Source organism: Lycium barbarum, chromosome 6 (genome assembly GCF_019175385.1).
Source record: "Lycium barbarum isolate Lr01 chromosome 6, ASM1917538v2, whole genome shotgun sequence".
Taxonomy (NCBI): domain Eukaryota; kingdom Viridiplantae; phylum Streptophyta; class Magnoliopsida; order Solanales; family Solanaceae; genus Lycium; species Lycium barbarum.
Genome location: NC_083342.1, coordinates 12,909,958 through 12,928,730, shown reverse-complemented (window position 1 = coordinate 12,928,730; position 18,773 = coordinate 12,909,958). Strand labels below are relative to the sequence as shown.

Sequence of the window (18,773 nt, the reverse complement as noted above, 5' to 3'; positions counted from 1 at the left end):
TTACTTATGTCTTACAAAATAAAATGCGATTACTTAATTGTCTCCACCATAAACCGAGTAAACTGATTCATTCTATACGCTCTAGTGCCATGTTAAAGTGTAACCAACTCAAACTAAGAATTTAACTTATTAAAATAAGTACAATTTTAGTTACCTGTCTTAACCGTTTGTGATCTTTCATTTGAGTTTATCATTATAACGCAGACCCTGGGGTTTATGAAAATGTCTCATTTATGTGCTAAAGAAGAAGCCATGGAAACAAATGCTAAATAATTTATTGTGATTTATGCTCAACTCTTTGGTATCTGAGAATACAAATGGGCAACACTAAACACACAGGTCAGATAAAACATGATATACTTCTCGACTAACCTTTTCTTAAGCAACATAGGCATACCTTGCAACTGTTTCACATAATGAAGATAATTAGAAGCACACTCACACACCTTAGTTTCATCGCGCTTTTTGTCAAGCAACAAGATATCAACTCGACAGCACAACTAATCGCGTCTTATGTTCGTAGTTAGAGCATCAATTTGATTATTTCCAAAATAATTATGAGAGAGTTCGGTATAAACAGATATATATTTTTTATTTGCAACTTTTACTATTTGCATTACTGCAAGCAAGACTCCAGCATTTTCTCAAGAAAACTGAGCTTTGTGTCTCAATGCCTCCCAAGTAGTGTGTGACAAACTGATTCTCCACTGCCCCATCACCTGCCAACTCAATCACGCAAGTTTCCTGTCTAAACTGTGGAGCCCCGAAGAACTCAGCTTTCACCTGGAATTGTCATCATAAAACAAAAGTGGCATTAATGCAAAAGAAAAGATGCAATCAAACTCACATCACTCACAAAACTTTGAACACAATAGTTTCCGGACCTCTCAACTTAGTAGAAGGGCAGGGGGAAAGACGAGGAACTATGTCTGTCCCACACTTGAATCAATTTTTTAGACAATAATTCCACGTGTATCTTATAACTCAAAAGCAAATCACTTGCACCTTTCTCAAGCTTATATCAGCGCAATTATTATTAGTAGTAAAACTTGTGAAAGGATTCTCCATAATCAAATACTCCATTAATTGATTGTTTTATCCACGTTTGTCTCCTTTGTGATAAAGAAGAACCCTTTTGTTTCGTTAGTTTACCTGTACTATGATAGAAATGAAAACCTCCAGATAATTATACTAGTGAGAAGTGGATTGTGAAACACTAACCTGTTGGTTTCTGGACATCCTGTTTTCGAGGATTTAATCCTTCACCAAACAGAAAGCAGTTTTCAGACAGTCATGTATCAAGCTTCCTTCTAGAAATGCATCATATCTCCTCACAGCTACCCTTGAATTATTACCACCATTTGAGCATCATTGTAACTTTGATCATCTCAAGCACGTCTGCTAGTCACACATGATTTTTCTATTTCATTGTTTCTCCCACAACTACTCAACAAGCCGAACAAATCACGGAAGCACATTTATATCCCGAATGTTCTGTTATACAGTTCGCCTGAATTGGGCATGCGGAACTTTGATTCCTCATATCCATTATAGAACTTGTTATAGCCGAGCCTTTCATTTCGGAGAAGTTCAGCCATGCCCAAGTCATTTCCGCTTGGGACAACACCATTCCAGCCATCCCACTGGCCATTGGACATCACAGAGTTCCTGTTCTGGGGAAGATTGAGTTGTGAAAATGGGGAAAGATTGTTGGCCAGAGTTTGCTCCACAACCCTCGAAGAAACTCCATAAGCATCATTGAATGGAGAAAAGTTATCCCCATTATCAGGAAATCTCTGGTTCTGATGCAGAGAGAGAGATCTTTGCATGAGTAATTGAAGTCTAGCCTCATTTTCAAAAGCACTTGGCTGTGGAGGAAAACTTGGAGACATGTCTAGACTTGAGACATTAAAGCCATTTTGAACCCTGCCTTTACCAACTGCCAAAATTGCAGGATCCATAAACTCAATGTCTCCGTTGTTGACATTCCCAATTGATGGAGACTGATATTCATTGCGTAATAAGGAGGTATCAAGAATGTGAGTACCTGCAAAATAACTGATTGAGATATACATCCAAGATTATGTCCAACAAAGTAGAGAAACCAAACCAACAGTATAAAATTACTTACCGGACAGAGGACCAAAATTCTGTTCCATTTTCTCATAAGTAAAGCCTGGGGGTGGGGCCCTGTTTGGTGCTGAAAACCCTGGAGGTGCAGCCATCTGTGATCTCGACCCTGGACAATTCACCAAAAAATCAGTAAATCAGGCACTTAAAACCTTTTGTTCCTTTTGGACAATTGCCCTCAGACTAAATCTGAAACAATAAAAGGTGCGCACAGATAAGGGGGATAGAATTAAAAAGGACAAGTGATGCACTAACCTGATAGCTTGTTAGAAGAGTGTTGAGAATAATTGTGGGCAAAACCATTGGATTCCTGATTATTAAATAGAGAGAAACCATTGTGACTACCAAAACCATCAAGCTGATAGCTTCTGCTATTTGGAAAATCTTGATCGAGAGGGCGATGACTATAACTTCTCTCTATGTAACTTAAAGATGGCCGAGAATCAGCTGGTGGATTCATGGGTTCCTCCTCCCTTGCAAAAGAGAACCTTGATTGATTGTTGCTCTGTAATTTTCTTGAGTTTGATACTCTAAGAGACCCTTGTTGGTTATCAGTTTCTCCCAACAACTTAACCAAGTTCTGAGAGGCTACTGACTCATTCCATGGGTCAAAATCCATAGACAAAATATTAGATATTATATTGTTCTCTCCCCTATCTGCAGTAGTACTATGGTCCGCAGTAGCAGTTTCCCCTTCAAACCTATCCATGTGCATCCTCCTACTTTCATTAGACGAATAATAAGTGTCAACAGTGCTTCCCAAATTACCCGCAGAACTGAATACATTTTCCGGGTATCCATTAGGAAGTTCTCCAATACTAGAAGGCAGTAATACTGAATCAGCTCTGTGGTCAAAAGTTTGCATGTTGGCTCTAATAGGTTCAACACCATTGGCAAACTGCGGAGTATAACCTTTGAGCTGCCCTGAAGAGTGTAAAGAGATGGAAGGACTTGATGAGTAGCTTTTCTCTAAAATTACTTCAGGATCCCTATGTCTCTGTGCATTGAAAGATAGCAAATCATCCTCCATTTCAGGAGTTGTGTCTTGTATTCCTTGAGTCTGTCTTTCCAGTCTCAAATCAGACGTTTGTCTTGAGATACAAACATCATCCACAATCAAAGATTTCCCATTCGTCTGAGAAGGCGACGGCTCCCTTGATTTCTCATAGCTGGCATGCGACCTTTGCTGTCTATCAATGCTAGCTAATGAAAAAACTGAGGATGCATCCTCCTCAATGTCTCTGCCACCACAGGGATCTTTTGGTAAAGTAGGTCCATTAGAACTCAAAGGAAGATCAAAGGTATTTGTAGCACTGGATGGTGTGATCCTATGTATATCTTTGTCCTTCAAAGACGGAGTGATATGCAACTGACTGTTCATAAATGAGGAAGCAGGGTGTACGGTGATAGCGGGTTTCTCAGTTCTATAGGTTGCATCATCTGCTCCCACAGGCTGCCTAACAGGCTCTAACATGTTTATTTTACCTTTCTCTTGACTAGTGCCACTTTCTTTACTATGAATAGCTTTCTCTTGACTAGTGCCACTTTCTTTACTATGAATAACTTTCTTTCCTGCTTCAGCAGCCAATGACAAAACCTGACTATTATTAGCAACAGCTGTGGAGCATGTTAGTGTGCTGCATGTTTCAGCCTTCTGTTTAAGAGGTCCACTAGAACTTGGTGCACTGGCAGGCGGCAGTCCATTGGAACTTGGTGCACTGGCTGGCAGCAGTCCATTAGAACTTGGTGCACTGACTGGTGGCAGTTGGTTATTTAATGCACGTGTTCCCCTATAAAAAATGAATATAAATTGCATTATGAAATTTTATTAACCATGTCTAAATGAGAACAGTGGGTCTTCTAATTGCATACCATAAAGCACCAGCAGGAAGAGAAGCTGATCTACCAGAGCTGCTATTTGGTGGAGAGCCTCTGGCATTGGTTGGTGAATTCTACAAGGCATATGACAAGATTATAAATTTCAGACATTCAATATGGAAAGACAGGCACACTTCCGACATCATTTCCGGTCAGAATAAAAAAAATTAAGACTTCAGCAATTTTATACCTAAAAGCTCGATAATGTAATATGACGAAGGAGGAGGAAATGTCAAAACGTAGATCATAAGAACAAAACTTTATTTCTCTCTTGAGATTACTTCCCCGTTCCAACCTCCAATATTAGTTTGAGATTACTTCCCCGTTCCAACCTCCAATAATAGAGAGTTATCATTTCCTCCTTCCCAAAATGGTAGGAAAAAGGGAAGGGGGGAAATGAAAAAGATATGGAAAGAAAAGATGAAAGAATCAAATGCTAAGAGAAAATCTTACATTTGCAGCAGTTCTACTACTAGGTTTCCCTGCAGAAGCAGAGCTGTTATTGCAGTAATCGTCTGCTGGTGGTGGTAAAGCACTCCCTGATCTCCGTTGCATACTATTAACGGCACCAGTAATTTGTTGAACTCTACTCCTTTAAAATAACTATGCAAGTTAATTGTTTATCCAATGAAAGTCCATTTACAACGAACAGATAGCACGCAGCATGATGCACCTATTTATCAATAATTTTCTAAATATATCGTCACATTGATTTTTACAGATAGTGTTGACTACTAGCCACCAATTGTTAGATTAGAAACAAGTTGGGACAAAGTAGGTGGAAAAAAAATGGTCGCTCTTATCAGTTTCACATACTACTGAACTTTATGGACTTGATAGATGAAAATTCTAAAACACTTTAAAGAGACAGGTTTCACAAACAATACTGTTAACTATCACAATAATTATAAAACCACACACTAAATAAATCCCAGTACCTTGTGTAAGCCGATATTACTTCATCTTTAGTAAAGCTATCCTCTTGCGACCCAATCTCGTGCAAGTATAAACAATCAGGATTGGTGCAGGGCTGGACCAAAAGGTAACTCTTCCTTTAGAGACATTAAATCTATGTGGTTCCAGAAAGACTCAAAAAATGACCTCTAATCAATGTTCTGATCGAAATTCTAAAGTAATTGAAAAATCATACCACACTCCTCAACCAAGCATGACAGTATTTTGTGGTTCCAAAGCACGCTCTGCCAGCAAGAAAGTAAAAATGATTACTGAAAAATAACAGCAAGCACTGCAAATCAATAACAAGATGTAGCACACACCTTAGAGGTTGACCGTCCAAAAGAAATCCATGTACAGACTGAATACAACGGACTGCTTCCTCTTCCTTTGAATAGGTAATATATCTGTACCCAACAGAAATTTTTAAAATGACAGCTAAGTAAGTTGGGGGGCTGGTCTAAATTTTATTCTTTGCTAACTTGGAACTGCCTAAGGCAGCAGCCTGGCAAGGGACCAAGAAACAAGAGGATTTGACCAAGTGAGCATTTGGGTAAACCAAAGGCTCATTCACAATAACTTTTTTTTTTTTAAACGGAAAAGGCTCAAATATGCAATCGAACTATCGGAAATGGCTCACTTATGTCACTTGTCAATAGTTTGGCTCATTTATGCCATCGAACCAATGGAAATGGCTCATTTATGTCAGTCACCAATAGTTTGGCTCATTTATGCCATCGCCCGTTACCAAATGACTCACATGCCATTTTTCATTAACGCTGGTTTTACAACACCAGATATGACACATGACCTCCAACTAAACTATGCTTGTGTGTGGGTAGGGTGTATGGGTCGGATTTTTTATTAATTTGGGATTTAAAATTGGGCTGATTTAATTAAACGACGTAGACCTCTAATTGGAGGCCACGTGTCATATTTGGTATTATAAAACCGGCATTAATGAAAAATGGCACGAATGAGTCATTTTGGTAACAAGAGATGGCATAAATGAGCCAAACTATTGATGAGTGGCATAAATGAGGCACTTCCTATAGTTCGATGGCATAAATGAGCCAAACTATTGATGAATGACATAAATGAGCCATTTCCGATAGTTCGATGGCATATTTGAGCCTTTTCCGTTTTTTAAAAGGTAATCAAAATAATCTTCTTATTATCCCATCGATACATTAGGAAAGAAAAAGTACACTCTTCAGTATCCAGTCTTGACTGTACCATTAAAATACTTGCTATAAAGCAGAAAAGAAGTGTATATCAACAAACATGAGCTAGGACTAAGAACTAGGTTTGAAACACAGACAACTCTGCACTTCCATTTTTTTGGGTAGAAGAACATAAAACTCGGCATAGATGCTTAGTTATTTTTGTGAAATGAGCCTTGCAAAATTCTTTTGGACAGCATTTAAGAGCATCTTCATAACTATATGACATAGAAAAGGCTTTTCTAGAACTGAGAGCCAGATTTTGGAATACAAACAGATCTCCATCCATTGATGCTTGTTTGTGAGGCTAAGAAGCCTTTGCACGTTAAGAGCATCTTAATATTACTGCTTTATATATGAAGCATTTTGAAAACCGTTACGAATAATCAAGAAGCATAATCAAATAACCAATTTTCACCATGTTATTTTAAGTTATATTTAATTTCTTGAAATATTTTACTTGTAGCCAATATTGGAAAATTTCAGACAAAAGTATGTATACTTACACACTGCATGTACTATTTGCAAACTGTTGAATGGCACCAGCAGATGTTCGAGACATAGACACCTTCAGAACCTTCCCATACTGAGCAAAATATTCTTTCCGCTGCAGAAGCTGTTTTTTGGGGTAAATTTGCGTTAGTTTGTTAGAATTACATTATTAATAGAAAAGTGTCGAGCATCTAGGACATCCCTAAGTAAAAAGTTAAAATGAACTGGGAGAAAGGATATCTTTAAAAGAGGTGTTAAAGATTCCAAAACTAAAGTAATGTATACATACATCTTCGTCAGCTAAGCTGAGAGGCAACCCCACAATGTAGACAAGATTCCTTTGAACGACACGCACACTGCTAAGTTGCTTTCTAGATTCAGCTGTTTTACTTTTACCCTTTCGAGATGTCATTTTTTTGTCCGAGCTCACCATCCTGTTGGAATGAACAAAAACCATGAAGAACGCAGAAAATATAGGACATACAAATCTGATAATGGAGTTTGTCCTTGAGAACAAAAATATAAATTCACATATTACTTTTCACAATTTGCTGCTGTGCCAACAATCTTTTCCTTATTATATGGACTGCGGCATGCAGGACACCGCCCTTCTGTCTCATCCTTCTCAGCCATTTCCATTATGTGATGCCAACACCATACGCATATCTACAGTAATGGGTGCCAAAAGTCAACATAAATCAATTCTATGTTCTATATATATACTAATATAAAAGTGGGAAGCTCTAAACAACAATGTTCACAGACAATATTAACCCTGTAACATTAAACGACATTTATACCCTTCAAAACTATGTTATTCCTACAAAACGCAGTGTATTAACTGAACTTCTCTTCATTTTTCTCAAAACATGAAGAATTCAAGGAAGTTGATGAATAATCTATCTAACAAATACTAACATGTATCATGATAATGGTACTAAGTCTCTTCAATTTCCTATCATTTTTATGCTCTTAAAATATAATCTTTACAAGCACTAAGTTCGGGTAATTTAACATTGTGAGCAAATGAGGAGACTGTTGTTACAATCTTGTCATTAAGAAAAAAATGAGAGATTGTTGTTACAATCTTATACTTGCATTGAATGACCAGCAATTACAAAGGTCCATACTCATGTTCTATCTCACTTTTTTTAGAAGCAGGGAGATACACAGTAAAAAGTTGATAGACCTAAATACTCATGTAAAACTGGAAGACCTTTTTACCCTTCAATCAGACACTTCTGTAACATTATGTAGAAAAATGTAGATACATATTCTAGTAAATACTATTAGATATAAATTCACACATTATCCACCATCATTATACTCTTTAACTGAACATCAAATTCTAGAAATACTTACAGAACACTTACAACAATTGCACATCAAACTCAAATACTCTAATTTAAGAGGAGATGAAGAGATTATTATTATTAAAACCTTATCATTATATCAAGTACATTTGTTTATTTTTTTATTATTTTTTTTAAAAAGCATCAACTTCGGTAACTGGACGCAAAGCCAAAAATCACAATAAGGCATTTGAGAACTTCTGTGGGGCAAGATTTCCTCCTTTATTGAGCTAGCTAATAAGATCAATACTCATAACTTTCAGGAAATTACACTTTTCTGCTTTAGTTTCTATTTATAACTCATATGCATTGTTTGATACTCCCTCCCTTTCAATTTGTGTCTTAGTTTGACTGGACTAGTTTGACTGGGCACTCTGGCACAGAGTCTAAGAAAGTAAACAACTTTTCAATCTTGTGGTCTTAAACTGAAGATGTGCGTAATATATTAAAATGCCATTTGAATCTTGTGGTCTTGCATATGCCATGTAAGATGTTGGATACAAAGAGTTACTAAATATAAAAAGTGGCATTCTTTTTTAAAAAGACTAAAAAGGAAAGTAAAAACATAAATTGAAACGGAGAGAGTAATATTTATGTGATTCTTTAAAATTGTGTACTCATTGTTACTGGGCACACACGCCAAGCACGCGCCCAAAACTAGTATTTCATAGAGCAAGAGAAGTGCAAAGAAAATGTTGAATTTCGTGAACAGTTTCGTTTTTTTGTTGATGGTGGTTGTCAACAAGACTTAGAGCAATTGAACCAAGAATCTCTTCTGCTCTATAACATGTTAAATTGTGTGAATTGTATCATTGAAAAGCTTAACCTGTTAGAGATAACTTAGGTCTGAAACATAAACTAGAAAAGAAACATGAACTGTATAAATATAGGAAAACAGATGTGTAGAAAAGGAAATTAAATATTACGTAGTAACTCAGTGCTAGAAAGTATCATCCCAACCTAGCAAGAGTGGTTCTTTGAAGAGTGATTTGACATTAAAAGTTAACTATTGATACATAATTAGCCCAAAGAATCCCAAATCTTAATGGGAGGGGGAACGGGCTAGTGATGAGGAATTCAGGACCTATGCATCGACAACTTTAAGGTAGTCTAGTTTGTTTAAGCATTGTTATTTAGGAAAAACATCAGATTGCATCATTACAGTGATACCAGCAACTATAAGTTGAATAGGTAAAACCCTCAGGGGTTGGCCTGGTGGCAATTGACTTGAGCCTTGGGGTGTTCCCTTTCAAGGTCTCAAGTTCGAAACCCACTGGGTGCAAACAATTTCTGAGGGCCATCGGACTGGGGAAACCCTGAATTAACCGTGGTGCACTTGCGGGAAACTCCTTGCCGAGGGCCTGTGCACCCACGGGATTAGTCGGGGCTCAAAGAGACTCGGACACCCGTGGCTAATCAAAAAAAAATAAGTTGAATAGGTAATATCCCGCACCAATAGTACATACTTGAGAATCTCCAGAGCTAAACACGACGGGTATAAATAATGTTTAATATAAACTCAAATAGACATATCATACTCCAGAATGGCACAAAAATTTTGATTCCTGAAAGATTCCCTATTGTATATTTCATAGATTGTAATTTTCTTTTACAGCAATAAGCATTTAGTTGTTATCCATGCATGAAATACCCTTAGAATGTGTCATCTATACAAGAATATCTTACTCTATTAGGCAGTAATTGAGTTGCCGTATATACTTCATCAAAAAAAATTGAGTCGCCCTATACTCCTATAGTTTAACTATAAGCTGATACCACAAAGAACATATATGAATCAGTCAAGACACAGCTTCAGCGTATAACTCTTTGCACCAAAAACAAAAAGTTCTGCATCGCCGAAGAAAGTACAATTGTTAAAGCAAACAGTACCAGATCACAATATATCATATGCATGGACAAAACAAAGCTTATAGCTCTCAGAAGCATTAACATAGAGAAGAAACTTCTTCCCAGCTTGTCCTTTAAAAGGGATATCCCAAATGTCAGTTACACGGCTGGTGCCTACATACACCATAGGGCAAAATAGCTACAAGTTTATCTCAGTAGTCTTAGAGACTATACAAATGACCCATACTCACTTGAGCTGCCTGAGAACTAACCTAACATTCTCACACATTCTAACTTGTTTTAATTTTTACATAGACAAGTTTCTTTTCTGTAGTTAATCCAAAACTAACCATGTAAAGGAAACATTAAACCATGCCAACTTGGTAGGAGGGTCGTAGGCGTTCTTATCGTTTTGGCTCCCAAGATAGAAGGAAATGAAAACTTAAATATTGGATGTTCCTACATAGTAAATTTTATTTTAAAACCCCAAATCCAATAGGACCATCTAAGTAGGTATTCAAAAATTTAGTGCATAATAGAGTTCAAATAAGGACAAGCATGCACTCTATCCAGCACCAATTGTGTGCTTCTGCTGCCACATGCATGAACAAATACCTACACCTTCCAACTAAATTGTGGAGAATAGGTGGAAATGGAAACTTATACATCCCCCCCCCCCCCCCCGCGCCAACATTACCAGTTTCAAATATATATATATGTATCCCCCTCTCTCAACCTTTCTGGAGTGGATATGCACAGCAGTTCCACCTAAAGCACATGGATTACAAACCTAAAAGAGTCATTATGAATAAGAAACTCACACGCAGAACTACTCTAGAGGTGAAATATCTGACCTGCCATATGGCATCCTATTGCTAAATTAATCAGTCACCACCCCCCCCCCCCCCCCCCCCCAACAAAAAAAGCAGCTCCCAAGGTTGATTTATACAATTCTCATTAAACTACCTCTAAGCATATAAGGCATATGATTGTGACTGTCGCCTGGAAGCACATACTTATAAAAGAGAACTCTTATGTGTGTGAAAGAACGGCAGGATTGCGTAAAAGAGCCTTTTTAGAAGTAACATGTTAAGGTTGAGCTCCAAAAACCATTAAGACAATTTCACAAATTCTTTTGAAAATTACAGACAGTGTTGTCAGCTTGACATGTGCTTACGGTCTGAAGCTACATGCAAAACAGGTTATTTCACCCTGCTTAGCTGGCACTTCAGTGCAAGCACTAAGGTGCGCACCTACCGCCATGGGCTCTTTCGTAAAGGGAGCTGCACTAACCAAAAATACACGCTGATATTGTAGTTCTTTTTTTATTCTTTTTTCCATATAATTGTGCTTTGTGTTTACAGTTTTTTTCTTGACTTAGACAGATATATTTAATTATTTTCTTAATGATGCAGTTTCATCAATGCCCTCATATATATGCACTTAAAGTCTCAAGACATTTCCGCACTCCCATCACTTTCAAGACAAACCTAGATGTCTAAGAATAGAGAGCTATCACCAAAACACCAGAAAAGAAGCTCCACTCCACCCCTAATAAGCATGTCTTAATAGGGAGAACATGTGAATAACAATGAATTTTTTACCTTCATCAAAAAAACAATGAATTTTTTTCAAAAATATGTGAATAACAATGACTAGTCTCCTACAGCTTGTTTGGATGTTTGTTACCTATTGTATTGTATTGTGTTAGTTTAGACACAATGTTTGTTCTGATTGTTACATAGATTTTATTGTATCGCATCGTTAAATCCACCATTACGTAACGACCGATTTGGTGTGATCGCGTCGTTACCTTATTCTTTTTTCTCATTCTAGCTTTACTTATTAAGTATCTAATAATCATATTTTATCCTTTTCCCGGCCTTTTTATAGTAGCTCCACCCTGTCGCCAACCTTTTTTTGTGGGTTTATCATTTAAATCGCCGATGTGTGACATTATGTAACGACGGGAAACGATACAATCTATCCAAACATTGTATTCATCAAAATAATACAGTACAATACAATCTATCCAAACGCTGTATTCATCGAAATAATACAGTAAGATACAATACAACACACAACAATATAATACCAGGTTCCACAAAAACAACATGGCTTCAAATTGCTTGCTTGGAACATAGTCAAAATCAAAAGGATATTGTTCTAGTCAAAATCAAAAAGGAAACTTGAAGATTTACAAACCTGATAGCCACACTTGCAAGGCTTCAACTGCTGATCTGTCAAATCCATCTCTTCAGCACAGAGAGGACAGGTCTTTTCTCCTTGGTCACTCATGGTTGCCTTCACCAACAAAGTAAAACGCAATATATTTAATAGGCGATTTGGCCATAGATTCCAAATATTTTTTACTTTCTTTGGAATTTATGGAGTTGAAGTTGAAGATGGAGCTGTGTTTGGTAAAACTTTTTGCAAAAAGTACTTGAAATAATGTTCATGTTTGAATGTACTTAAATACAACTTCAAAAGTGAAAAGTGAATTGGAAAAAAGTGAAAACAGATTATAAGCTGTTTTTCCAAATTTGAGATACAACTTCAAGTCGGATTTGGAATTTTCATGGCCAAACACTAATTTCAAATAAAGTGAAAAATTATTAAAAAATTATTCCGGAAACAGTGAATAATTGTTATGGCCAAACGCGTCGTTAATTCAAAACAGAAGCATTCCAATCACAGAATCCATTCACTCATAATCTGTAATCATCTCTACGTTAAAGGTAATCCCCTAATTCAGTTTAAAAAAATCACCTCACATCCAACAACTCTACCCAATCCATAAAGAACCATACAAAGATTATGTACATATCCAAGTCAAAAGTAAAACAACTACTAACAAAGTAAAATGCAATATATTAATTCGAAAACGAAGGATTTCAATTACACAATCCATTCACTCGTAATCTGTAATCATCTCTACACAAGAGTTAAAAGTAATACCCTAATCTAGTTAGAAAAAATCACCTAACAACCATACAAAGACTATATTCATATCCAAGTCAAAACTAAAACAACTACCAACAAAGTCAAACTCTTATATCCACACAAAAGAATCAACCTTTTTAATTTCCTTCGTTCTTCTGATTAATCAAACGCATCGATCCAATGCAAAACACCAAATCAACATACAAACAACTAATCAAAAGTTCCCCTTTTTCCTCAAAAAAAATAAAAAAAATCGACTTCACCAACCCAGAATTAAACTCAAAATCCAATGCAAGGCACCACATCAAAACACACTGAACTAATAAAAAAAACGACTTCACCAACCCAGAATTAAACTCAAAAATCCAGAACTCCAATAACAAAATCACAAACACAAATCAACAAAAACACTAGCATAAATCAATAAAAAATTCTCTTCTTTTATTTTCAAAATTTTAAAATTAAAAAAAGAAAATGACTTCACCAACCCAGAATTACAATCAAAAACCCCACAAACAAAATCACAAATACAAATCAAGGAACTAATCAAAAATAAAAAATAAAATCCCCTTTTTTTTACAAAATCAAAAAAAAAAAAAAAAAAAGAGACCAACTTTACAACAACCCATAATGAAAATCAAAAACCCCAAAACACAAATCAAGAGAAAAACACCAACACAAAGAACTAATCAAAAAATTCCCCTTTTATCCTCTAAATAAAAAAAAATAAAAAAAGATATCGACTTTCCAATAACCCATAATTAAAATCAAAAACCCCACAAACACAAATCAATACACAAAGAACTAATCAAAAAAAAATCCCCTTTTTTTCCAAATTTAAAAAAAAAAAAAAAAAAAACTGACTTCACCAACCCACAATTAAAATCCAAAACCCCAAAAGCAAAATCACTAACACAAATCGACTATAAAATAAATTAGGGATCTGACAACAAAAAAGTAAATAAAATTAGGGTTTTGATGTTGTTACTTACAGTGATGACTTGGATCAACAAAGAAGGGCAAAATCGGAAACACAAATTAAACGATATACCACAAATGAGAGAGAAAAAGAGATAACCACACACACACACACACAGAGCTGCTTTTATTTTTATTTTTTTGTTTGTGAGAGAGAGAAAAATAGTGAAAGGGTTGCTTTTTTTGAGATGATTGAAGATAATAACTAGTTTTTAATGGATGATTGACATGTGGATAGGGGAGGATATGATCGGACGGTTGTGAGTTATTTATGGTAAGTCTAATTCACGGAGATCTAGTGGGGTGTAGTGGAAACTTCGTACTAAACTAAAATAAGGAGTAAATGTTTCTTATATTTGAGTTGTTTGCAATAAGTATTTCACAAGTCATAGATAACATTTGGGGGTTTTTATGGTTTGGTTAAATACCGATTTAAATTGAAAATTCAAGCCAGATTGATTAAATAAATTGATAGTTGTTTTGGTTTGGTTTGGTTTAGTTTTACTTTTTTTTAAAAAAATCAATAATATTTAGTAGGCGTTTGGCCATGAAAACCAAATATTTTTTACTTTATCTGGTATTTTGGAGTTGGAGTTGAAGATGCAGTTGTGTTTGGCTATAGTTTTTGCAAATAATATTTAGTTGTTTGAATGTATTGAAAGTGAATACAAGTTTTTTAGAAGGCGTTTGGCCATAAGAATTATTCACTTTATTCCGGATTTTTTTTCACTTTTTCACTTGTCAGCGTTTGGCCAAAAACTTGTTTTTAAAAAAAAATCACTTTTTTACATCTACATTTCACCAAAAACTACAATTTCAAAAATTATGGCCAAACACAACTCCAACTCCAACTCCAAAATTCCAAAAAAGTGAAATTTTGTATTTGAAATTCGAAATTCCAAATACAACTCCGTGGTCAAACGTTGATTTCCAAATAAAGTGAAAACGTTTTCCGGAAAAAAATGAAAAACTTTCATGGCCAAAAGGGAGTTTGGTTTGTTTTTCATATTTGCAATTAGGAGTGGCAAAATCAGCCCACGGAAACAGAACCCGCCCTAAGTTTGGATTGATCATTCACCCGCCTGCCCATTTATTAGCTCTGCTCATTTCAGCCCAACTTATTTCAACCCATAAAAAGTTGGGCTGATATGCGACACAAACGTGAGAAATCTTATCAAAATATTCTCAAAAATACATTTTTTTTATTTGATATATCATATATAGCCACAATAAAGGAAGAGAATAGTTCTATTAGGCACTAAAAACTTATAAAAGAACAAACAAAAACTTAGTAAAGAATTGGGCTGACAAGTGACTTTTGGATGGGTTAATAACCTGCTCATTTATTAACTCAGCTCATTTTAACTTGCCCAAGTTCACCAGAACTCGCCCTTTTGACATATCTGTTTACAATAGATTTTTCACAAGTCATAGGAAATTAGATGAAAATTATGTTTTCCTTTTTTTTTTTTTTTTTTTTTTTGGTATAGTGGAAAGAAAACTAAATAAAAAACTTAAGGTCATTCATAAGCAATACGGTTTAATAGCCTGTTTGGCCAAGCTTATTTTCCCCCCAAAAGTAGTTATTTTTTCAATAAGTGCTTATTTGAAAAAAAGTGAGGTGTTTGGCCAAGCTTTTGAGAGAAAATAAGTGCTTCTGAGGAGTAACAGAAGCAGTTTTTCAGAAGCTAAAAAAAACAGTTTTTGCCCAAAAGCATTTTTTTGAAAAGTATTTTTGAGGAAAATACAAATAGAAACACTTTTTAAAGCTTGGCCAAACACTAATGATTGCTCAAAAGTATTTTTTTAATTAATTGGCCAAACACAAACTGCTTTTCGCCAAAAGTGCTTTTTTGAAAAGTACTTTTAAAAAAAAATACTTTTTAAAATAAGATAATTTTAGAAGCTTGGCCAAACAGGCTATAAGTCCATTAGGAGAATAACTTCATGTCATCCGGTGCACTATTTCAAAGTATTAAAGCCTCTTCATGATTGTGTCTCTCATTTGCTAGAAAACTGGTACACTGGTGACCTCCATCTAGACATGTCTAACGGTGGCTTTATTGTCCTTGAATGAATATCTACAATCTTCAATATAGGTTTAAATGGACGATTTTACAGATCCTTTCCACTGATAAGTTTGATTGCGATTAAGTAATTTGTTTCCACTTCTACTGCTTCATCATCCATGCGTTTGTGATTTTGATACTCCACAATTTTATAGTAAGTGAGTTTATAATTTTTTTTGAACTAGTAAAGTTGTTTGCGTTTCGTGCAGGCATAAAAAACTTCATCATTAAATTTTATATTTTATATTTATATATTTTTTCAGAAAGAAAAATAAAAAAAATTATGTATCTTGACCAATGTTTTACTAATTTGAGTTATTCTTTTGTTTTCACTTTTGAGTTATAAGTTTCACATCAATATACATTCCATCTAGCTTAGCCAAAAAAAAAAAGTATAAAAATGAACCTACTTTGTTACTTGAGTCAAATTTAACTAATATTTTTGAAATTTATGGCGAAGTGTACAACATATTTCATATTGACAAAATGCCTAATTGTACTTCCAAAGTTAATTTTATTTTAAGGAGTAAAGTATTATTCAAAATTTTGATAAATGATTAACAAGCAGTATGAATGCTAGCTGGCCTTAGGTCTATAGAGAGTTGAATTGGAAAACAAAAACAAAATTAATAAATGTTTTAGCAATATTAATACCCTAACAACGTTTGACATGCAAATTATTCTTAAGCATGATAATTAAAATTATTTCATGAGATAAAATTCAGGATGTTTTGATCTGCTAGCTTGGAATTTTTCTATAAGTGGAAGCAAATATGGATATGTTAATGTTTCAAAATCAGGTCAGATTTCGAGGCATTCTTGTGTAAACATCAAATGAGAGATTTATAAAATTCACAGATATATATATCCGAACTGTCATATATAAGAAAATTTATATATGACATATAAATATCATTATTGTTATAAAAGAAAACTATTGTATACTAATTGGACATCTTTTTAATTATGTCTCTTTTAAAATTTTATATACACAATTCTTCTAGAGAAAAAAATATGTAGGTTAAATATGAAACAATATATTTAAAGTAATTTATGTGAACTTGAATAAAAAAATAATGAGAAGTTAAAAAAAATTATAACATAAAAATCTTGATATGTAAATATTGTTTCATTTCTCTTGAATTAAAATTAAAACTACAAAAAAAAATGTAACACAAATCAGCGATAGTTAAAAAGAGGAAAAAGTGAGAAAATGAGAATACAAGAGATTAGGGACTCTTATCCTCGAGCCTTGGCTGGTTCCGATTCCCTTAGTAGCTATTGTTGTCTTCCTATAGCTTCTGTCATCATGTCACATTGGTTGCTTTGTCATATACACCTACACATTTTTTCATCTTATGATAAATATATACAGTTTCCAACATTACTATTATTCTCCTTCGAGTCTGCGACTTTTGTAGTACAAAAACAAAAGTTGAACCAAAATAGCACTAAAAAAAATAAAAAAAAATAAAAAAGTAGGTTTTACGCACGAATTTTATGCGTGAAAGGACCAAACTGTAAAGTTATCCTTTCAAGCACAGATTCTATGCGTGAAAGAGGCTACTTTTTTTTAAAGCTATCAAAATCACGTTTTTCATACTTTGGGAAAAGATTAGTCATGTTTCAAAACCCCGAAACATCTTTTTTTATAGAACTTAAAATCTTTTTTTATAGAACATAATAAAACACTAAGATCAAAATCCTATAAAATATAACACTTATATAACACTTAGATCTAAAGATGACAAGTTTCCAAATAAACAAAACTTACTTCGGGGCACTTTACAACCCCTAAAACGACGATCCAAACGTTTAGATATACTTGATGTAATAAGCCGACGTTATTGTATGCAAAAAAAGATATTAAGTTCTATATAAAATATTGATATTTCGGGTTTTTGAAACATGACTAATCTTTGCCCAAAGTATGGAAAAAACGTGATGTTGATAGCTTAAAAAAGAAAAAAAAAAGTAGCCTCTTTCACGCACAACATCTGTGCGTGAAAGGACCAAAGTTTTAACTTTACAATTTGATCCTTTCACGCACAAAATTCGTGCGTGAAACCTACTTTTTTTTTTAATGCTATTTTAGTTCAACTTTTATTTTTTGTACTACAAAAGTCGCGGACTCATTCTCCTTCATTTAGTACCAAAAAATCAGAAGGCCTTGTAGATGAAAGGTTTTAGAAAGTGAAAACTTAATTGCATAGTACATATACTGATAAATGTCTTCCTTTTTAATTGGGCGATGAATGTGGACAATTATAAACTTATTAATAGAGTGATTCTAGTTTTCAGCAATATTTTGAGAGAAATATAAGAGAAAAATGTCAAAAAATTGACAAAAAAGATAAATACCAATGATGACCACAGTCATCTCACCTTGTCTATGCCCAACTTTATATTATATATAGATTATAAACTCGCTTAAAACTCTTCTAAACTACTAGTAAAAACGAAGCGCTTGTGCCCCCTTAAGCGATATAGTTGTCTATGACGCAAACAGATGCATCAACGGACAATAATGGTCCATGCGACTAACCACGTGAATTTTTTGCTTTGGTGGTTGTACATGTAGTAAAAATCAAGAGGGTAATTATGATAATTTTCATAATTCTGTGGGGTAAATATGATGATTTAATATAAAAATTATTTTCTTTCTTAAGTACAGGTAATTTCATGTTATATTACAGCATTGAAAATTGGATTAGGTTTTCTCTCGGTGCACGTTTGACATCTCTAACTTGCACATCTCTGGTATGGGACAGGGAAGACCTCGGAAAATCCTACTAAGAACCAGAGCACTGACTTTAAGGTCAGGGAATCAAGCACGCGTAACAAGAGGAGTAACGCTGGAAAATGGAAGGAAGCTGCAATAGTTGATGAGCTAGACTTAGAGGATG

At 34.7% G+C, this 18,773-nt stretch overlaps 1 protein-coding gene across 3 annotated transcripts; it reads right to left on the bottom strand.

The window, feature by feature from the left end:
- Positions 1 to 255: 255 nt before the first annotated feature.
- On the bottom strand, positions 256 to 13,976 carry LOC132600816 (uncharacterized). 3 transcript variants are annotated; one of them, XM_060314216.1, is made up of 14 exons: positions 13,813 to 13,976; positions 12,083 to 12,181; positions 7,216 to 7,343; positions 6,967 to 7,111; positions 6,692 to 6,801; positions 5,286 to 5,369; positions 5,159 to 5,207; positions 4,947 to 5,038; positions 4,462 to 4,600; positions 4,003 to 4,082; positions 2,386 to 3,920; positions 2,132 to 2,239; positions 1,222 to 2,047; positions 256 to 783 (listed from the first exon to the last, which is right to left on the bottom strand). In XM_060314216.1, the coding sequence occupies exons 2-13, from the start codon at positions 12,173 to 12,175 to the stop codon at positions 1,479 to 1,481; spliced, it is 3,132 nt and encodes a 1,043-aa protein (XP_060170199.1). In that variant the 5' UTR covers positions 12,176 to 12,181; positions 13,813 to 13,976; the 3' UTR covers positions 256 to 783; positions 1,222 to 1,478. The 3 variants fall into 3 exon arrangements, with proteins under 3 accessions (XP_060170199.1, XP_060170201.1, XP_060170200.1); XM_060314218.1 differs by having other exon boundaries at positions 4,462 to 4,594; XM_060314217.1 differs by lacking the exon at positions 13,813 to 13,976 and adding an exon at positions 12,954 to 13,335.
- Positions 13,977 to 18,773: the final 4,797 nt, after the last annotated feature.